The sequence below is a fragment of the Oncorhynchus clarkii genome, unplaced genomic scaffold, assembly GCF_045791955.1.
Source record: "Oncorhynchus clarkii lewisi isolate Uvic-CL-2024 unplaced genomic scaffold, UVic_Ocla_1.0 unplaced_contig_4825_pilon_pilon, whole genome shotgun sequence".
NCBI classification, from domain to species: Eukaryota; Metazoa; Chordata; class Actinopteri; order Salmoniformes; family Salmonidae; genus Oncorhynchus; species Oncorhynchus clarkii.
This window is the reverse complement of record NW_027260937.1, coordinates 4,282-27,655: the sequence shown is the minus strand read 5'-3', so window position 1 is coordinate 27,655 and position 23,374 is coordinate 4,282. Positions and strand designations below refer to the sequence as shown.

Genomic DNA, 23,374 nt, shown 5'->3' with positions numbered 1-23,374 from the left:
CCACTAGACTACCTGCCTCCTCTACACTCTAACCACTAGACTACCTGCCTCCTCTACACTCTAACCACTAGACTACCCTGCCTCCTCTACACTCTAACCACTAGGCTACCCTGCCTCCTCTACACTCTAACCACTAGGCTACCTGCCTCCTCTACACTCTAACCACTAGGCTACCTGCCTCCTCTACACTCTAACCACTAGACTACCTGCCTCCTCTACACTCTAACCACTAGGTTACCTGCCGCCTCTACACTCTAACCACTGTCCGTATTTAGAATACACAGATTAAATGCTCAACACCTGGTCCTTTTTATTTACAAACATAACAGTTTAGAAGGTAAATTCCTTTTAAAAACGAGGCCACTTTATACCTCAGCGAGTCATACAACAAGCCTCCCTGCTTCCAGAGTCCACCAACCGCAGAGTTTCAGCCACGTGACCATCAACATGTGGAGAAGTCCTTTTTCTAACACTTGTTTGAGCTACTAATATTTTAGACATCTCAAAAAATGAAAATACAAAAATAAATCTTAACATAGTTCAACCAAACAAAATAAATCTAACTTTTTTTTTTTTTTTTGAGATTGTCGACAAAGAAAAAACAGAAGTATGTCAAATACAACACTCACATTTATTAGATTCATTTAATAGAGCCTCATTTATCAATTTACGTCATCAACAAGAAAAAAACAAATCCCAATTGTGATTTAAAACTCCCTATAGCTCTTAACTACACGTGTCCAGCTATTGTTGTGGATAGCCATCGATTGCATATTAAAAGCTACAGACATGTACAGTAGTTAATTAACTAGGAAGAACGCCAAAACTGCATCTTAGTCAGAGACATAGGGTATGTGGACATGTACAGTAGTTAATTAACTAGGAAGAACGCCAAAACTGATTCTTAGTCAGACATGTACAGTAGTTAATTAACTAGGAAGAACGCCAAAACTGATTCTTAGTCAGAGACATAGGGTATGTGGACATGTACAGTAGTTAATTAACTAGGAAGAACGCCAAAACTGCATCTTCGTCAGAGACATAGGGTATGTGGACATGTACAGTAGTTAATTAACTAGGAAGAACGCCAAAACTGATTCTTAGTCAGAGACATAGGGTATGTGGACATGTACAGTAGTTAATTAACTAGGAAGAACGCCAAAACTGCATCTTTGAGACATGTCCCAAACGGCCCCCTATTCCCTACATAGTGCACTACTTTTGACCAGAGCCCTATGGGTAGTAGTGCACTATGTAGGGAATAGGAAGCCATTTGAGTCACAACCAATAGTATAAATCGGTACATTGTTCCCTAAAAGAAAGGTCAACCAGCTCTAAATACGTGGTCAACACGAGGTCATAGTCAAGATCTCCACCGTCGTGTTTGAGGTTGATGTTGTCGTCGTCTCTTCCTCAATCTGCTGCAATGCATTCTGGTCACAGGGAGGTGGCAAGGCGTGCTGAAAGGTTGATAAGAGAACATGTGATTATGTCTGATCTAATAAAACATCTAATATAGTAGTGACACATCATCTAATTACAGAGTACTAGGAAAGGACTTCCAGAATGACAGGCCCGTCTTCTCTAAATAGACATTCATGTCAGGTATGTTCTCATTAAAAAGGTGCAGTGAGAGCCGGTGGACCAGTAGAACGGGCCAGCAGAGTAAAATGAGGTGCAGTGAGAGCAGGTGGACCAGTAGAACGGGGCAGTAGAGTAAAATGACTTGGATACACAGAGCAGGTGGACCAGTAGAACGGGCCAGCAGGGTAAAATTACTTGGATACACAGAGCAGGTGGACCAGTAGAACGGGCCAGCAGGGTAAAATTACTTGGATACACAGAGCAGGTGGACCAGTAGAACGAGGCAGCAGAGTAAAATGACTTGGATACACAGAGGGGGTGGACCAGTAGAACGGGGCAGCAGAGTAAAATGACTTGGATACACAGAGGGGGGGGGACCAGTAGAACGGGCCAGCAGGGTAAAATGACTTGGATACACAGAGCAGGTGGACCAGTAGAACGGGGCAGCAGAGTAAAATGACTTGGATACACAGAGGGGGTGGACCAGTAGAACGGGGCAGCAGAGTAAAATGACTTGGATACACAGAGGGGGTGGACCAGTAGAACGGGCCAGCAGGGTAAAATGACTTGGATACACAGAGGGGGTGGACCAGTAGAACGGGCCAGCAGGGTAAAATGATTCTTATCGGACTCCTTTGTGTTCTGTATAAATGACCTGGATACATGGGGGGGGGATTCTTATCGGACTCCTTTATGTTCCGTATAAATGACCTGGATACATGGGGGGGGGGGGGGATTCTTATCGGACTCCTTTATGTTCCGTATAAATGACCTGGATACATGGGGGGGGATTCTTATCGGACTCCTTTATGTTCCGTATAAATGACCTGGATACATGGGGGGGGATTCTTATCGGACTCCTTTATGTTCTGTATAAATGACCTGGATACATGGGGGGGGGGGGGGATTCTTATCGGACTCCTTTATGTTCCGTATAAATGACCTGGATACATGGGGGGGGGGGATTCTTATCGGACTCCTTTATGTTCTGTATAAATGACCTGGATACATGGGGGGGGGGGGGGGGGGATTCTTATCGGACTCCTTTATGTTCTGTATAAATGACCTGGATACATGGGGGGGGGGGGGGATTCTTATCGGACTCCTTTATGTTCTGTATAAATGACCTGGATACATGGGGGGGGGGGGGATTCTTATCGGACTCCTTTATGTTCTGTATAAATGACCTGGATACATGGGGGGGGGGGGGGGGGGGATTCTTATCGGACATCGGACTCCTTTATGTTCTGTATAAATGACCTGGATACATGGGGGGGGGGGGGGGTGATTCTTATCGGACTCCTTTATGTTCCGTATAAATGACCTGGATACATGGGGGGGGGGGGGGATTCTTATCGGACTCCTTTATGTTCTGTATAAATTACCTGGATATATGGGGGGGGGGGGGGTGATTCTTATCGGACTCCTTTATGTTCCGTATAAATGACCTGGATACATGGGGGGGGGGGGGGATTCTTATCGGACTCCTTTATGTTCTGTATAAATGACCTGAATACATGGGGGGGGGATTCTTATCGGACTCCTTTATGTTCTGTATAAATTACCTGGATATATGGGGGGGGGGGGATTCTTATCGGACTCCTTTATGTTCTGTATAAATGACCTGGATACATGGGGGGGGGGATTCTTATCGGACTCCTTTATGTTCTGTATAAATTACCTGGATATATGGGGGGGGGGGGGGGATTCTTATCGGACTCCTTTATGTTCTGTATAAATGACCTGGATACATGGGGGGGGGGGGGGGGGGGATTCTTATCGGACTCCTTAATGTTCTGTATAAATGACCTGAATACATGGGGGGGGGGGTTCTTATCGGACTCCTTTATGTTCCGTATAAATGACCTGGATACATGGGGGGGGGGGGGGGGGGGGATTCTTATCGGACTCCTTTATGTTCTGTATAAATTACCTGGATATATGGGGGGGGGGGGGGGGGGGGATTCTTATCGGACTCCTTTGTGTTCTGTATAAATGACCTGGATACATGGGGGGGGGGGGGGGGATTCTTATCGGACTCCTTTATGTTCCGTATAAATGACCTGGATACATGGGGGGGGGGGGGGGGATTCTTATCGGACTCCTTTATGTTCTGTATAAATGACCTGGATACATGGGGGGGGGGATTCTTATCGGACTCCTTTATGTTCTGTATAAATGACCTGGATACATGGGGGGGGGGGGGATTCTTATCGGACTCCTTTGTGTTCTGTATAAATGACCTGGATACATGGGGGGGGGGATTCTTATCGGACTCCTTTATGTTCTGTATAAATGACTTACACTTGAGTCGGATGTAGCAGGGGTCACAGTAAGGCTTCCCGTTGCTGATTCTGATCTGGGCTCTGACCTCTGACCCTCCAAGTCGGCACCTGCAGTCCACACACTGAGGGAGAGGAGAAAGAGTTAGCATTCCCAGCCCTACCACCGTGGAGAGAGAGAGAGAGAGAGTTAGCATTCCCAGCCCTACCACCGTGGAGAGAGAGAGAGAGAGAGTTAGCATTCCCAGCCCTACCACCGTGGAGAGAGAGAGAGAGAGAGAGAGTTAGCATTCCCAGCCCTACCACCGTGGAGAGAGAGAGAGAGAGAGAGAGAGATAGCATTCCCAGCCCTACCACCGTGGAGAGAGAGAGAGAGAGAGAGAGAGATAGCATTCCCAGCCCTACCACCGTGGAGAGAGAGAGAGAGAGAGAGAGATAGCATTCCCAGCCCTACCACCGTGGAGAGAGAGAGAGAGAGTTAGCATTCCCAGCCCTACCACCGTGGAGAGAGAGAGAGAGAGTTAGCATTCCCAGCCCTACCACCGTGGAGAGAGAGAGAGAGAGTTAGCATTCCCAGCCCTACCACCGTGGAGAGAGAGAGAGAGAGTTAGCATTCCCAGCCCTACCACCGTGGAGAGAGAGAGAGAGAGTTAGCATTCCCAGCCCTACCACCGTGGAGAGAGAGAGAGAGAGTTAGCATTCCCAGCCCTACCACCGTGGAGAGAGAGAGAGAGAGTTAGCATTCCCAGCCCTACCACCGTGGAGAGAGAGAGAGAGAGTTAGCATTCCCAGCCCTACCACCGTGGAGAGAGAGAGAGAGAGTTAGCATTCCCAGCCCTACCACCGTGGAGAGAGAGAGAGAGAGTTAGCATTCCCAGCCCTACCACCGTGGAGAGAGAGAGAGAGAGTTAGCATTCCCAGCCCTACCACCGTGGAGAGAGAGAGAGAGAGTTAGCATTCCCAGCCCTACCACCGTGGAGAGAGAGAGAGAGAGAGAGTTAGCATTCCCAGCCCTACCACCGTGGAGAGAGAGAGAGAGAGAGAGTTAGCATTCCCAGCCCTACCACCGTGGAGAGAGAGAGAGAGTTAGCATTCCCAGCCCTACCACCGTGGAGAGAGAGAGAGAGTTAGCATTCCCAGCCCTACCACTGTGGAGAGAGAGAGAGAGTTAGCATTCCCAGCCCTACCACCGTGGAGAGAGAGAGAGAGAGAGAGAGATAGCATTACCAGCCCTACCACCGTGGAGAGAGAGAGAGTTAGCATTCCCAGCCCTACCACCGTGGAGAGAGAGAGAGAGTTAGCATTCCCAGCCCTACCACCGTGGAGAGAGAGAGTTAGCATTCCCAGCCCTACCACCGTGGAGAGAGAGAGAGAGAGTTAGCATTCCCAGCCCTACCACCGTGGAGAGAGAGAGAGAGAGTTAGCATTACCAGCCCTACCACCGTGGAGAGAGAGAGTTAGCATTCCCAGCCCTAGCACCGTGGAGAGAGAGAGTTAGCATTCCCAGCCCTAGCACCATGTAGAGAGAAAGTTAGCATTACCAGCCCTACCACCACAGAGAGAGAGTTAGCATTACCAGAGAGTTAAGAGAGTGAGGCAGGGAGAAACCAAGGAAACCCCCAAAGAAAGGTGACACCTCATGGATTCCTGTCAGACATCAACCCTCCAGTTAGAACAGACAGTGAGCAGAAGCAGGACATGTATTCTGTCATGGAAGAAGATAAGCAGGTGAAGCCAGTCAGTCAGCTACAGAGCCCAGGTGAAGACAGTCAGTCAGTCTGCTACAGAGCCCAGGTGAAGCCAGACAGCCAGTCAGTCTGCTACAGAGCCCAGGTGAAGACAGTGTGGTCAGTCAGCTACAGAGCCCAGGTGAAGACAGTCAGTCAGCTACAGAGCCCAGGTGAAGACAGTCAGTCAGTCTGCTACAGAGCCCAGGTGAAGCCAGACAGCCAGTCAGTCTGCTACAGAGCCCAGGTGAAGACGGTGTGGTCAGTCAGCTACAGAGCCCAGGTGAAGACAGTCAGTCAGCTACAGAGCCCAGGTGAAGACAGTCAGTCAGTCTGCTACAGAGCCCAGGTGAAGCCAGACAGTCTGCTACAGAGCCCAGGTGAAGCCAGACAGTCAGCCAGTCTGCTACAGTGCCCAGGTGAAGCCAGTCAGTCAGTCTGCTACAGAGCCCAGGTGAAGCCAGACAGTCAGCCAGTCTGCTACAGTGCCCAGGTGAAGCCAGTCAGTCAGTCAGCTACAGAGCCCAGGTGAAGCCAGTCAGTCAGCCAGTCTGCTACAGTGCCCAGGTGAAGCCAGTCAGTCAGCCAGTCTGCTACAGTGCCCAGGTGAAGCCAGTCAGTCAGCTACAGTGCCCAGGTGAAGCCAGTCAGTCAGCCAGTCTGCTACAGTGCCCAGGTGAAGCCAGTGTGGTCAGTGAGCTACAGTGCCCAGGTGAAGCCAGTCTGCTACAGAGCCCAGGTGAAGACAATCAGTCAGTCAGCTACAGTGCCCAGGTGAAGCCAGTCAGCTACAGTGCCCAGGTGAAGCCAGTCAGCTACAGTGCCCAGGTGAAGCCAGTCAGCTACAGTGCCCAGGTGAAGCCAGTCAGCTACAGTGCCCAGGTGAAGCCAGTCAGCTACAGTGCCCAGGTGAAGCCAGTCAGCTACAGTGCCCAGGTGAAGCCAGTCAGCTACAGTGCCCAGGTGAAGCCAGTCAGCTACAGTGCCCAGGTGAAGCCAGTCAGCTACAGTGCCCAGGTGAAGCCAGTCAGCTACAGTGCCCAGGTGAAGCCAGTCAGCTACAGTGCCCAGGTGAAGCCAGTCAGCTACAGTGCCCAGGTGAAGCCAGTCAGCTACAGTGCCCAGGTGAAGCCAGTCAGCTACAGTGCCCAGGTGAAGCCAGTCAGCTACAGTGCCCAGGTGAAGCCAGTCAGCTACAGTGCCCAGGTGAAGCCAGTCAGCTACAGTGCCCAGGTGAAGCCAGTCAGCTACAGTGCCCAGGTGAAGCCAGTCAGCTACAGTGCCCAGGTGAAGCCAGTCAGCTACAGTGCCCAGGTGAAGCCAGTCAGCTACAGTGCCCAGGTGAAGCCAGTCAGCTACAGTACCCAGGTGAAGCGTCAGCTACAGTGCCCAGGTGAAGCCAGTCAGCTACAGTGCCCAGGTGAAGCCAGTCAGCTACAGTGCCCAGGTGAAGCCAGTCAGCTACAGTGCCCAGGTGAAGCCAGTCAGCTACAGTGCCCAGGTGAAGCCAGTCAGCTACAGTGCCCAGGTGAAGCCAGTCAGCTACAGTGCCCAGGTGAAGCCAGTCAGTCAGTCAGCTACAGTGCCCAGGTGAAGCCAGTCAGTCAGAAAGCTACAGTGCCCAGGTGAAGCCAGTCAGTCAGAAAGCTACAGTGCCCAGGTGAAGCCAGTCAGTCAGCTACAGTGCCCAGGTGAAGCCAGTCAGTCAGTCAGCTACAGTGCCCAGGTGAAGCCAGTCAGTCAGTCAGCTACAGTGCTCAGGTGAAGCCAGTCAGTCTGCTACAGTGCCCAGGTGAAGCCAGTCAGTCAGCTACAGTGACCATTAGCTCATGCTGTGAAGGGTGATTGAGTGTGCTGACATGTTTTGTAGAGGACCTCTCCTCCAACCAGGTGAATGGAGGTGCAGACCAGACTCTCACCTGAAAACAGGCCAGGTGGAAGCAGAGGTTCAGGGTCTCAATGACCATGGCAGCCCCTCTGCCCATAGGACACACACACACTGAACACACCTGACGAGAAGTCAGCACTCTGGAGGGAGAGAGGGAACGGGAACACACAGGAAGACACAGGATGAGAGAGGGATCAGAGGGACCAGACTGATCCACAAGGTCTGGGGGTAAGATGAGAGAGAAGGGGATCAGAGGGACCAGACTGATCCACAAGGTCTGAGGGTAAGATGAGAGAGAAGGGGATCAGAGGGACCAGACTGATCCACAAGGTCTGGGGGTAAGATGAGAGATAAGGGGATCAGAGGGACCAGACTGATCCACAAGGTCTGGGGGTAAGATGAGAGAGAAGGGGATCAGAGGGACCAGACTGATCCACAAGGTCTGAGGGTAAGATGAGAGAGAAGGGGATCAGAGGGACCAGACTGATCCACAAGGTCTGGAGGTAAGATGAGAGAGAAGGGGATCAGAGGGACCAGACTGATCCACAAGGTCTGGGGGTAAGATGAGAGAGAGGGGGATCAGAGGGACCAGACTGATCCACAAGGTCTGGGGGTAAGATGAGAGAGAAGGGGATCAGAGGGACCAGACTGATCCACAAGGTCTGAGGTTAAGATGAGAAGGGTATCAGAGGGACCAGACTGATCCACAAGGTCTGGGGGTAAGATGAGAGAGAGGGGGATCAGAGGGACCAGACTGATCCACAAGGTCTGGGGGTAAGATGAGAGAGAGGGGGATCAGAGGGACCAGACTGATCCACAAGATCTGGGGGTAAGATGAGAGAGAGGGGGATCAGAGGGACCAGACTGATTCACAAGGTCTGGGGGAACATCCATTGAAAAGGTGTCCTCCTACAAATGCCTTGGTATGCGGCTGGACGATGAGCTACAAGTTCACCAGGAAGATAAAACTGAAATTGGGTTTTTATTTTCACAAAGTCCCTCGTGTCTAATGTATTATGATGTCTTATTGTATATGTATGAAGCCTGTTCTCTGTTCCAGAGACTGTTTATCATGCATTCATCCTCGTTACTAATGCTCTCATTCTCCTCTCTGGGATCAGACTGTATGAGGAGACTACAGCACTGAAACTCAAAGATGGTGAATTTGGAAAGTGTTCACACCCCTCGACTTCATCCACATTTTGTTACATTACAGCCTGCCAACATGATTTCTTCCTCAATCTAAACACAAGACCCCATAGTGACATCACAAGACCCCATAGTGACATCACAAGACCCCATAGTGACATCACAAGACCCCATAGTGACATCACAAGACCCCATAGTGACATCACAAGACCCCATAGTGACATCACAAGACCCCATAGTGACATCACAAGACCCCATAGTGACATCACAAGACCCCATAGTGACAAAGTGAACACAAGTTTTTAGACACTTTACAAACACAGAAACACCTTATTTACATAAGTATTCAGACAATTTGCTATGAGACTTGAAATTGATCTCAGGTGCATCCTGTTTCTATTGATCATCCTAAAGATCTGTCTACAAGTTGATTGGAAGTTCACCTGTGGTAAATTAAATAGATTGGACATGATTTGGAAAGACACCCGTCTATAAGGTCAGAGCAAAAAGCAAGCCATGAGCTCGAAGGAATTGTCCGTAGAGCTCCGAGACAGGATTGTGTCGAGGCACAGATCTGGAGAAGGGTACCCACAAATTCTGCAGCATTGAAGGTCCCCAAGAACACAGTGGCCTCCATCATTCTTAATTGGAAGAAGTTTGGAACCACCAAGACTCTTCCTAGAGCTGGCCCCCCGGCCAAACTGAGCAATCGGGGGAGAAGGGCCTTGGTCAGGGAGGTAACCAAGAACCTGATAGTCACTCTGACAGAGCTCCAGAGTTCCTCTGTGGAAATGGTTGTCCTTCTGGAAGGTTCTCCCATCTCTGCAGCACTCCACCAATCAGGCCTTTATGGTAGAATGGCCAGACAGACGCCACTCCTCAGCGAGTTTGCCAAAAGGCACCTAAAGGACTCTGACCATGAGAAACAAGATTCTCTGGTCTGATGAAACCAAGATTGAACTCTTTGGTCGAATGCCAAGCGTCACATCTGGAGGAAACCTGGCACCATCCCTACGGTGAAGTATGGTGGTGACAGCATCATGCTGTGGGGATGTTTTTCAACGGCAGGGACTGAGACTAGTCTGGATCGAGGGAAAGATGAACGGAGCGAAGTGCTCAGGACCTCTGACTGGAGTGAAAGTTCACACAGCCAAGACAACACAGCAGTGGCTTCGGGACAGCTCTCTCGTCATACCCAAGAATACTCGAGGCTGTAATCGCTGCCACAGACGCCTTCAACAAAGTACTGATTAAAAGGGTCTGAATACTTAAGTAAATGTGTCATCTTTAATAAACGTGAAAAAAAATGTTTGTCATTATGGGGTATTGTGATGTCATTGTGGGGTATTGTGATGTCATTATGGGGTATTGTGATGTCATTATGGGGTATTGTGATGTCATTACGGGGTATTGTGATGTCATTATGGGGGTATTGTGATGTCATTATGGGGGTATTGTGATGTCATTATGGGGTATTGTGTGTAGATGGATGAGGGGAGGAAAAAACGATTTAATCCATTTTTGAACAAGGCTGTAATGTAACAAAGTCAAGGGCTCTGAACGCTTTCAAAATGCACTGTACATTTTAAACATACAACACAAGTCCTGATTGGTCCATTACCGGTGGTGCTGCTGTGAGACGGGTCGTGATTCGCCGGTGGCGGGTTCCTCTCCGGTGTTGGGCGGGGGGGAAGATGTGCTGAAGGGGCGGGGCCAGGTAGGGCTGTGCTTCTGGGTCCCGTTGGAGTAACCCCCCAGGGCCACACCCATGCTGTGCCGGGAGGAGGGGGGGCGGTACGGGGCGGAGAAACCCAGGGAGGAGTGGGGGCGTTGGGGGTTAGAGAGCAGGGTGGCGGAAGAGGGAAGGTTGTCCAGAGAGTCGTACCTGCCGAGAGGACAGATGGAGAGGTCAAATAACAGGTCACGTAGAGAGAGGTACGGTCCAAATGGCACACCCCCTCCTACCTCCTCATAGGCCCTCGCCGGTTACTGGGTTGACAAACCCCCCCCCCCCCCCCCCTCCTCATAGGCCCTCGCTGGTTAATGGGTAGACAACCCCCTCCTCATAGGCCCTCGCTGGTTAATGGGTAGACAACCCCCCTCCTCATAGGCCCTCGCCGGTTACTGGGTTGACAACCCCCCTCCTCATAGGCCCTCGCCGGTTACTGGGTTGACAACCCCCCCTCCTACCTCCTCCCAGGCCCTCGCTGGTTAATGGGTAGACAACCCCCCCCCTCCTACCTACCTCCGGTTACTGGGTTGACAACCCCCCCCCTCCTACCTACCTCCGGTTACTGGGTTGACAACCCCCCCCTCCTACCTACCTCCGGTTACTGGGTTGACAACCCCCCCTCCTACCTACCTCCGGTTACTGGGTTGACAACCCCCCCCTCCTACCTACCTCCGGTTACTGGGTTGACAACCCCCCCCTCCTACCTACCTCCGGTTACTGGGTTGACAACCCCCCCTCCTACCTACCTCCGGTTACTGGGTTGACAACCCCCCCTCCTACCTACCTCCGGTTACTGGGTTGACAACCCCCCCTCCTACCTACCTCCGGTTACTGGGTTGACAACCCCCCCTCCTACCTACCTCCGGTTACTGGGTTGACAACCCCCCCTCCTACCTACCTCCGGTTACTGGGTTGACAACCCCCCCTCCTACCTCCTCATAGGCCCTCGCCGGTTAGTTGGTTGTCTGTTGTCAGAGGTGGAGCGTTGTCGTATCCAGCTGTTGTCGGTCAGCAGAGCGGTCCTCTTCCTCATCTCGTCCAGGATCTGTTGCCTCTCAGCCTCTACTAACGACATGCTCTGAGGAGGCTTCCTCCTAGCGACCTCCCTGGTAGCGCCTAATAACCAACCAGAGAGCAGAGTTACGACAGTGTAACCAATCATAGTTCGTACAGAAAGACCAATAAAAAGGACAGTCATTTGAGCATTGTCCAATGAGTGAACAATATTATTCCAACGACCAATAGGTGAAAACATCCCCTCTATCACAATACAGAAAGGTGAGGAGTAATTACCCTGGGCCTCGGCTAAATGAGGACTGGTTAGTCATTACCCACCCCAGTATCCCTGGGCCTCAGCTAAATGAGAGGACTGGTTAGAGTCATTACCCACCCCACCCCCGTCTCCCTGGGCCTCAGCTAAATGAGAGGACCGGTTAGAGTAATTACCCACCCCAGTATCCCTGGGCCTCGGCTAAACGAGAGGACAGGTTAGAGTCATTACCCACCCCTGTATCCCTGGGCCTCGGCTAAATGAGAGGACCGGTTAGAGTCATTACCCCACCCCACCCCCGTCTCCCTGGGCCTCAGCTAAATGAGGCCTGGTTAGAGTCATTACCCACCCCACCCCTGTCTCCCTGGGCCTCAGCTAAATGAGGACTGGTTAGAGTCATTACCCACCCCCGTCTCCCTGGGCCTCGGCTAAATGAGGCCTGGTTAGAGTCATTACCCACCCCCGTCTCCCTGGGCCTCGGCTAAATGAGGCCTGGTTAGAGTCATTACCCACCCCCGTCTCCCTGGGCCTCGGCTAAATGAGGCCTGGTTAGAGTCATTACCCACCCCCGTCTCCCTGGGCCTCGGCTAAATGAGGCCTGGTTAGAGTCATTACCCACCCCGTCTCCCTGGGCCTCAGCTAAATGAGGCCTGGTTAGAGTCATTATCCAACCCGTCTCCCTGGGCCTCAGCTAAATGAGGCCTGGTTAGAGTCATTACCCACCCCGTCTCCCTGGGCCTCAGCTAAATGAGGCCTGGTTAGAGTCATTACCCACCCCACCCCGTCTCCCTGGGCCTCGGCTAAATGAGGCCTGGTTAGATTTTACCAACATGGTGTAAAGTGCATCAACATCAAGGCTGGGTTTGGAATGGGGAACCCACTCATTAAACAGAGGGACAGTCAACAGCAGAGTCTGACCTTTCACCTCCTGTCTGTGGAAACCCTCCAACGATGGGGAGGACTTGGATTTCATCCTGATCAACAAACATACAAGTCAGGTTATACAACACCCTGCAGTACTCACACACACACACCCTGCAGTACTCACACACACACACCCTGCAGTACTCACACACACACACCCTGCAGTACTCACACACACACACCCTGCAGTACTCACACACACACACCCTGCAGTACTCACACACACACACCCTGCAGTACTCACACACACACACCCTGCAGTACTCACACACACACACCCTGCAGTACTCACACACACACACCCTGCAGTACTCACACACACACACCCTGCAGTACTCACACACACACACCCTGCAGTACTCACACACACACACCCTGCAGTACTCACACACACACACCCTGCAGTACTCACACACACACACCCTGCAGTACTCACACACACACACCCTGCAGTACTCACACACACACACCCTGCAGTACTCACACACACACACACCCTGCAGTACTCACACACACACACACCCTGCAGTACTCACACACACACACACCCTGCAGTACTCACACACACACACCCTGCAGTACTCACACACACACACACACACACCCTGCAGTACACACACACACAACACCCTGCAGTACTCACACACACAACACCCTGCAGTACTCACACACACACACACAACACCCTGCAGTACTCACACACACACACACACACACACACACACACAACACCCTGCAGTACTCACACACACACACAACACCCTGCAGTACTCACACACACACAACACCCTGCAGTACTCACACACACAACACCCTGCAGTACTCACACACACAACACCCTGCAGTACTCACACACACACACACAACACCCTGCAGTACTCACACACACACACGACACCCTGCAGTACTCACACACACACGACACCCTGCAGTACACACACACACACGACACCCTGCAGTACACACACACGACACCCTGCAGTACACACACACACACACGACACCCTGCAGTACTCACACACACGACACCCTGCAGTACTCACACACACACACACACACACACACGACACCCTGCAGTACTCACACACACACACACACACACGACACCCTGCAGTACTCACACACAAGTCTGTCAGGTTACACAAGACAACACCCTGCAGTACACACACACACGACAACACCCTGCAGTACTCACACATACAAACACTGAGCACAACTAGTCATACAAATATCACACGATTCATTGACAGTTTGTCATCACAAAGGTGCACTCCCAAGCCCCCTAGCTTGGTGAAACCATAGGAGTCTCGTACTGACTGACCTGTCAGCTATAGACAGCTGGGTGAAACCATAGGAGTCCCCAGACCTGGAGGCAGAGGCAGCAGAGGAGGGCGAGAGGACAGAGGGCAGGGCGAGAGGACAGAGGGCAGGGCGAGAGGACAGAGGGCAGGGCGAGAGGACAGAGGGCAGGGCAAGAGGACAGAGGGCAGGGCAAGAGGACAGAGGGCAGGGCAAGAGGACAGAGGGCAGAGGGCGAGAGGACAGAGGGCAGAGGGCGAGAGGACAGAGGGCAGAGGGCGAGAGGACAGAGGGCAGAGGGCGAGAGGACAGAGGGCAGAGGGCGAGAGGACAGAGGGCAGAGGGCGAGAGGACAGAGGGCAGGGCGAGAGGACAGAGGGCAGGGCGAGAGGACAGAGGGCAGGGCGAGAAGGCAAGAGGACAGGGCGAGAAGGCAAGAGGAGAGAGGGCGAGAGGACAGAAGAGTCAATTTGCAGACAGCAGCCAGCTTGTTTGACAGAAACCAGCAAGGTTGTGACTGACTGGTCCACAAATCACCTTTGGATCATAAACTAGTCATTATTTGTAGATAAGTCAGTCACAATTGACCCACAACCCACTGGGCAGAGGGACGCCTTTAAACATATCACCAGAACTAAATAGTAACCAAGGTGTGGTCTTCCTCACCAATTATCTACTCCTGCCACTTCATCAGTCTCCTCTTCCAGGTTCCTCCCTTCTTGAGGACGAGGCTCCTCCCTTCTTCCCCCGTCAAAAACAACTTCCTTTTGATTGGATGCCACATGGGCAACAGGGGCCATGGGCTGGCTCAAGACTGGCTGAGGACTGGCAAGGCCAGCGATCCCATTGGTCATCTCTCCTGAGCTCTCCATGTTCGGTGTGGATGATTTGACACAAGGGACTACATATCCCACGATGCATCTGGACGGTAGAGGATCAGGGGTCACCTCAGCCTGCCTGTATCTCTCCGCCCCTGCCTCCTCCTGGGCCTGTTGCCACTCGGCATCCAGCCTCTCCTGGTCCTGACGGTACTTCTCCTGTACAACATCACACAAGACAACTGTCCAATCAGCTTCCTCTGAGACTACGGGTAAGTTTAGCCCAGAATTGGTGCTTTTATCATAAGACACAAACAGTTCCAATGATAGCAGTTCCACACTGAAGTCACCATTTACTCAGTGTGGTTCCAGGCTAAGTGGTATTTAGTCAGTGTGGTTCCAGGCTAAGTGGTATTTACTCAGTGTGGTTCCAGGCTAAGTGGTATTTACTCAGTGTGGTTCCAGGCTAAGTGGTATTTACTCAGTGTGGTTCCAGGCTAAGTGGTATTTGCTCAGTGTGGTTCCAGGCTAAGTGGTATTTGCTCAGTGTGGTTCCAGGCTAAGTGGTATTTGCTCAGTGTGGTTCCAGGCTAAGTGGCATTTGCTCAGTGTGGTTCCAGACTAAGAGAGATGTATGTCTTCCTGACCTGTAGGAGGCGCTCCTGCTCCTCCTGCCACTTCTCCTGCCGCCTCCTCTCTTCCTCGGGGTCCCAGGACCAACTGGAGGGGGAGGTGCTGAGGGACGGCACCTGGAGCTGGAGGACATCCCAGAATATTACCCTTCACAACACCCCCCCATTACTCAGTCACAATAACCCCCCCCCCCCCCATTACTCAGTCACAATAACCCCCCCCCCCACTACTCAGTCACAACACACACACACCCTTAAGAGCCAGTGTTCCCCTATCTTGTTCCTATGACTTACATCAGATATCGCCGACGCCGATCCTCCTAACAGAGAGAGGGGGGGGGGGGGGGGGGGGGAGGGGGGAGAGGGTGTGTTTTAACAGTCAGCCAATGTGAGAATAAATGTTTCCTCAAATCGGGCTCACTTTTAATATCACAACATTTATCATCATTCTATTTGTGATTTAATCAGAGCACTGCAAACCAAGCACCCAATAGAGCCTTCTGAATGAATCAGGGAGCACTGCAAACCAAGCACCCAATAGAGCCTTCTGAAGGAATCAGAGAGCACTGCAAACCAAGCACCCAATAGAGCCTTCTGAAGGAATCAGAGAGCACTGCAAACCAAGCACCCAATAGAGCCTTCTGAAGGAATCAGGGAGCACTGCAAACCAAAGATCACCCTTCTGGATGATCTCAAACCACAGCTCCAATCAGCTGACATTTACACACACTGACTAGGTAGTAATCAACGAATCACAGAGCTGCTTGGAAGAGATGGTCCAGATACTGGAGTGTTGTTGCGTCAACTTCAGAGCACTGCACACACACACACACACACACACAGGTAGACCATAGAGCTGACTCCTGGTGAGGCTGAACACACACACACTCACCACACAGGTAGACCATAGAGCTGACTCCTGGTGAGGCTGAACACACACACACACAGGTAGACCATAGAGCTGACTCCTGGTGAGGCTGAACACACACACACACAGGTAGACCATAGAGCTGACTCCTGGTGAGGCTGAACACACACACACACAGGTAGACCATAGAGCTGACTCCTGGTGAGGCTGAACACACACACACAGGTAGACCATAGAGCTGACTCCTGGTGAGGCTGACCACACACACACAGGTAGACCATAGAGCTGACTCCTGGTGAGGCTGAACACACACACACACAGGTAGACCATAGAGCTGACTCCTGGTGAGGCTGAACACACACACACACAGGTAGACCATAGAGCTGACTCCTGGTGAGGCTGAACACACACACACAGGTAGACCATAGAGCTGACTCCTGGTGAGGCTGACCACACACACACAGGTAGACCATAGAGCTGACTCCTGGTGAGGCTGAACACACACACACAGGTAGACCATAGAGCTGACTCCTGGTGAGGCTGAACACACACACACAGGTAGACCATAGAGCTGACTCCTGGTGAGGCTGAACACACACACACAGGTAGACCATAGAGCTGACTCCTGGTGAGGCTGAACACACACACACAGGTAGACCATAGAGCTGACTCCTGGTGAGGCTGAACACACACACACAGGTAGACCATAGAGCTGACTCCTGGTGAGGCTGAACACACACACACACACTCACCACACAGGTAGACCATAGAGCTGACTCCTGGTGAGGCTGAGAGGAAAAAACTGCATTATGACACTACCAGGAGAGGTCCCTCGACAGTAACAGACTGGGTAACCAGGAGCGGACTGGGTAACCAGGAGCGGACTGGGTAACCAGGAGCGGACTGGGTAACCAGGAGCGGACTGGGTAACCAGGAACGGTCCCGTCTCCAGCTATAGATGAGGTATACGTGACCAACAAAACCATCTCTGTATTCCCAGTCATGTGAAATCCATCGATTAGGGCCCAATTAATGAACTAACATCACGAAAATCATTGGGGTTTATATTTGTGTTAAATATATATATGAGCAGCAGATTCGAGGACAAACAAGCAATCGTCAGAGTTGATTTAATCTACAAAGCAAATGCATAAACGGCTTAATGACTAATTGAATATAAACCAACAACAACAACAACAACAACAACAACGAAGCCTGGCGACAGACATTAACATTGACTGTTACCTTCCTGATTAAAGAACTCTGCTCTCCTTTTCTGGGTTTTCAAAACAATCAGATCATGTTCTACACATAGGGGGGGGGGGGGAAACAGGAAGTGTGAAAGAGAAGAGGAAGTGAGAGAGTAACTGAGTTTCCGTAGAGTAACATCCGGGAACTACCAGGAAACAGCAAAAAAACTAAATCTTCAGTCATTTCAAAAGATACATCGTCTTCAAAGTTATTCATACTCCTGGACATATTCCACATTTTGTTACAGCCTGAATTCAAAATGGACAAAATAGATCTCACACACACACAAACCCCATAATGACAGTGTTTTTAGAAATGTTTGTAACTGTAATGCAGAAATCTCATTTCCGTAAGTATTCACACCCCTGAGTCAGTTCATGTTAGAGTCACCTTTGTTAGCGATTACATCTGTGAGTAAGAGATTTACACACCTGGATTTCACAATATATGTACATTATTTAAATTCAAGCTGGTTGTTGATCATTGATAGACAATCATTTAAGTCTTGCCATATATTTTCCAGCTGATTTAAGTCAAAACTTTAAGCTAGTCCGGAACATTCCGTCTTGGTAAGCAACTCCAGTCTACATTTGGCCTTAGGTTATTGTCATTTGGAAAATTGTTTCTCTCCCAGTGTCTGGTGGAAGCAGACGATCAGCTTTCCCTCTCGGTTTTTGCCTGTGCTTAGCGCCATTCTGTTTCTTTTTATGAAAATAAAAAAAGCCCTTGCTGATGACAAGCATACCCATAACATGATGCAGCCCACTCTATGCTTGAACATATGGAGAGCGGAAGTCTGATGTGTCCCAAACGTAACTTTGTATTCAGGACAACAAATTCATTATTTGTCGTCACATTGTTGCATGTTTTAGATTATTTTTTATTCTATACAGACTTCCTTCTCTTCACTCCATCATTTACTGTCGGTTAGTATTGTGGAGTAACAACCATGTTGATCCATCCTCATTTACTGTAGGTCAGTATTGTGGAGTAACAACCATGTTGATCCATCCTCATTTACTGTAGGTCAGTATTGTGGAGTAACAACCATGTTGATCCATCCTCATTTACTGTAGGTTAGTATTGTGGAGTAACAACCATGTTGATCCATCCTCATTTACTGTAGGTTAGTATTGTGGAGTAACAACCATGTTGATCCATCTTCATTTACTGTCGGTTAGTATTGTGGAGTAACAACCATGTTGATCCATCCTCATTTACTGTCGGTTAGTATTGTGGAGTAACAACCATGTTGATCCATCCTCATTTACTGTCGGTTAGTATTGTGGAGTAACAACCATGTTGATCCATCCTCATTTACTGTCGGTTAGTATTGTGGAGTAACAACCATGTTGATCCATCCTCATTTACTGTCGGTTAGTATTGTGGAGTAACAACCATGTTGATCCATCCTCATTTACTGTCGGTTAGTATTGTGGCGTAACAACCATGTTGATCCATCCTCATTTACTGTCGGTTAGTATTGTGGCGTAACAACCATGTTGATCCATCCTCATTTACTGTCGGTTAGTATTGTGGAGTAACAACCATGTTGATCCATCCTCATTTACTGTCGGTTAGTATTGTGGAGTAACAACCATGTTGATCCATCCTCATTTACTGTCGGTTAGTATTGTGGAGTAACAACCATGTTGATCCATCCTCATTTACTGTCGGTTAGTATTGTGGAGTAACAACCATGTTGATCCATCCTCATTTACTGTCGGTTAGTATTGTGGAGTAACAACCATGTTGATCCATCCTCATTTACTGTCGGTTAGTATTGTGGAGTAACAACCATGTTGATCCATCCTCATTTACTGTCGGTTAGTATTGTGGAGTAACAACCATGTTGATCCATCCTCATTTACTGTCGGTTAGTATTGTGGAGTAACAACCATGTTGATCCATCCTCATTTACTGTCGGTTAGTATTGTGGAGTAACAACCATGTTGATCCATCCTCATTTACTGTCGGTTAGTATTGTGGAGTAACAACCATGTTGATCCATCCTCATTTACTGTCGGTTAGTATTGTGGAGTAACAACCATGTTGATCCATCCTCATTTACTGTCGGTTAGTATTGTGGAGTAACAACCATGTTGATCCATCCTCATTTACTGTCGGTTAGTATTGTGGAGTAACAACCATGTTGATCCATCCTCATTTACTGTCGGTTAGTATTGTGGAGTAACAACCATGTTGATCCATCCTCATTTACTGTCGGTTAGTATTGTGGAGTAACAACCATGTTGATCCATCCTCATTTACTGTCGGTTAGTATTGTGGAGTAACAACCATGTTGATCCATCCTCATTTACTGTCGGTTAGTATTGTGGAGTAACAACCATGTTGATCCATCCTCATTTACTGTCAGTTAGTATTGTGGAGTAACAACCATGTTGATCCATCCTCATTTACTGTCGGTTAGTATTGTGGAGTAACAACCATGTTGATCCATCCTCATTTACTGTCGGTTAGTATTGTGGAGTAACAACCATGTTGATCCATCCTCATTTACTGTCGGTTAGTATTGTGGAGTAACAACCATGTTGATCCATCCTCATTTACTGTCGGTTAGTATTGTGGAGTAACAACCATGTTGATCCATCCTCATTTACTGTCGGTTAGTATTGTGGAGTAACAACCATGTTGATCCATCCTCATTTACTGTCGGTTAGTATTGTGGAGTAACAACCATGTTGATCCATCCTCATTTACTGTCGGTTAGTATTGTGGAGTAACAACCATGTTGATCCATCCTCATTTACTGTAGGTTAGTATTGTGGAGTAACAACCATGTTGATCCATCCTCATTTACTGTCGGTTAGTATTGTGGAGTAACAACCATGTTGATCCATCCTCATTTACTGTCGGTTAGTATTGTGGAGTAACAACCATGTTGATCCATCCTCATTTACTGTAGGTTAGTATTGTGGAGTAACAACCATGTTGATCCATCCTCATTTACTGTCGGTTAGTATTGTGGAGTCAATACAATGTTGATCCATTCTCAGTTCTCTCCGATCACAGCCATTAAACTCTGTAACTGTTTTAAAGTCACCGTTGGCCTCATGGTTAAATCCCTGAGCAGTTTCCTTCCTCTCCGGCAACTGAGTTAGGAAGGACGCCTGTGTCTTTGTAGTGACACACCATCCAACGTGTAATGAATAACTTTACCTCAAAGGGATATTCAATGTCTGATTTTATTTTATTTTTACCCATCTACCAATAGGTGCCCTTTTTTGCGAGGCATTGGAAACCCTCCCTGGTCTTTGTGGTTGAATCTGTGTCTGAAATGTACTGTTTAACCGAGGGACCTTACAGAATTGTATGAGCGGGGTACAGAGAGGTGGTGATTATTTATTTTTTTAATGTTAAAAAAACACTATAAATCGCACATAGTGCGAGAATATTTTTGCTCCTGAACTTAATTTAGGCCATAACAAAAGGACTGAATAGTTACTGACCAAAGTCACTTCAGCAATTCATTTATTTTATGAATTTCAACAACAAAAAATGTCAAAACATAATTATACCGACATTATGGGGTATTGTGTAGGCCAGTGACATAAAACCTCTATTTTATACATTTTAAATTCAGACTAACAAAATGTGGACAAAGTCAAGGGGTGTGAATACTTCCTGAAGGCACTGTCAAGTCCCAGTCAATTCATTCATTACCTTTACTTCTGATAGTCAGGGGATCGTCCTGAAAACCTCCCTTACTGCTCTTAGAGGTCGGCACCTAAGAAGGGAAAAGACACAAAGAGATTTACTAACCCGTTTCCTTCATCACTCAAATCATGTCAGTAAATGCGTTAGAGATGTCAACACTGATCGTATGAAAAAGTAGTGTCACACATTGACCTCTTGTCCGTTGATCTGGGCCAGTTTCATCATCGTTGCATCTCTGCTGGTGTCAGTTAGACCTGTAAGTGTCAGAGCACCACTGGTCAGATGGATGATCGAGGCCCGGTCCCACAGGGCCTCTGACCCAGTCCGTCACAACACAGGCCCGGTCCCACAGGGCCTCTGACCCAGTCCGTCACAACACAGGCCCGATCCCACAGGGGCCTCTGACCCAGTCCGTCACAACACAGGCCCGGTCCCACAGGGTTTACAAACATTGATTCACAAAATCAGTAAACACTACAGGACGGCAAGTGGTGAGGGACAGACAGAGTTCCCAGCAGGTCAGGGGGGGGGGAAGTGGTAAGGGACAAACAAAGCTCCCAGCAGGTCAGGGGGGGGAGAAGTGGTGAGGGACAAACAAAGCTCCCAGCAGGTCAGGGGGGGAAGAGGTGGTGAGGGACAAACAAAGCTCCCAGCAGGTCAGGGGGGGAAGTGGTGAGGGACAAACAAAGCTCCCAGCAGGTCAGGGGGGGAAGTGGTGAGGGACAAACAAAGCTCCCAGCAGGTCAGGGGGAGTCTCTTTCGCACACCGTTGTTACCATAGCGCTGTACATCCATGGTGAGACTGCCTTTCTGCAGGGCAGAGGTCATCATGCCCTTCCACTGGCTGTGGCTCATCTCTGCCACCCTGTGCCCACCAACAGACACTATCTCATCACCTGCACGGAGCTGGCACAACTCTGCAGGACTACCTGGAGGGAGAGGAGAGGCTTTCACTATGTTGAGGCAAGCTACAGGCCAGCAGGAGCTACGAGACAGAGACCGAGAGAGGAGCTACAGGACAGCAGGAGAGAGAGAGAGGAGCTACAGGACAGCAGGAGAGAGAGAGAGGAGCTACAGGACAGCAGGAGAGAGAGAGAGGAGCTACAGGACAGCAGGAGAGAGAGAGAGGAGCTACAGGACAGCAGGAGAGAGAGAGAGTAGCTACAGGACAGCAGGAGAGAGAGAGAGTAGCTACAGGACAGCAGGAGAGAGAGAGAGTAGCTACAGGACAGCAGGAGAGAGAGAGAGTAGCTACAGGACAGCAGGAGAGAGAGAGTAGCTACAGGACAGCAGGAGAGAGAGTAGCTACAGGACAGTAGTAGATGGTATTTGCAGTCACACCTGACCGACCCAGAGGAACAGGATAAGGTTGTCGATCTCCTGAGTACAGATATCCAGAGTGGTTCTGACTAGGTCTCTGTTGCAGGGTAAGTCACACCTCTCACAGGTCTGTTTAAACATTCATGAATATCTCCCTGTACTGTAGGTAATGGACATCGGTGGAACAACCAGTGTGTCATTACTAACGACCCAGCCACGGTCAATTCAACCGTTTCTAGCACCAAGACACCTTTAGACTAAAACATACCCCCCCCCCCAAAAAAAGATAAATATTAATCTGTTTGTTCAAACTTCTATTCATCCATTTCTTACTGCTGTTGCTACATTTCTGTTGACCTACTTTGGTAAACTCTTATTGGATTACAACCAATGCTAACAACAACACGGTACACAGGACATAGGTGTCCCCATCCATTCCTGAAGGAGGGGAGAGGTGAAGTCAACTCTCACCTGGTTGGATGCCTCCGACTCTTGCTCCTGTCGAGTCCCAGTGAGTGTTGAAACCAAAGTGTGGTCGACTGTTCATCTTCAAGGTAAGACTCACTCTGTCACTGTGACGTACCTGAGGAGGAGACGAGGTGAAGGTGACACCTGGAGATTCGATGTGCCACGAAACCAGATCCCCCCCCCCCCACGAGGGCAGGTTCAAAGTCCTACAATTGAGGAGTTCCAAGATGGCTACTCAATGGCTTCAATAAAGCACCCCAGTGCTATGGTTTATACACATCGTTGTAGTACTCCAAGATGGCGTAGCAGTCAGACGTCTTTGTCTTGTCACGTGTAGATATCTTTGTTTCCTTCATAAATAATTTAATATATTTTTTACCTAAATTTTAACATACTCTCCTGAAACCCACCTCACCCAATGTGGTATGGATCTACTATTTTCTATAGAACCAACAGACGCTAGCCAGCTAACTAGTTAGTAGCT

At 49.5% G+C, this 23,374-nt stretch overlaps 1 protein-coding gene across 1 annotated transcript; it reads right to left on the bottom strand.

Moving 5' to 3' along the window:
* Window positions 1-1,314: 1,314 nt before the first annotated feature.
* On the bottom strand, window positions 1,315-23,005 carry LOC139402444 (LIM domain only protein 7-like; the record flags this gene model as incomplete). The annotated part of the gene is made up of 15 exons (XM_071146389.1): window positions 1,315-1,460; window positions 3,889-3,991; window positions 7,513-7,621; window positions 10,252-10,515; window positions 11,295-11,478; window positions 12,551-12,606; window positions 13,878-13,922; window positions 14,522-14,892; window positions 15,321-15,428; window positions 15,600-15,625; window positions 17,419-17,478; window positions 21,109-21,172; window positions 21,295-21,356; window positions 21,870-22,031; window positions 22,894-23,005. Coding segments are annotated over 15 exons (1,749 nt in total), but the record flags the coding sequence as incomplete, so codon positions are not given.
* Window positions 23,006-23,374: the final 369 nt, after the last annotated feature.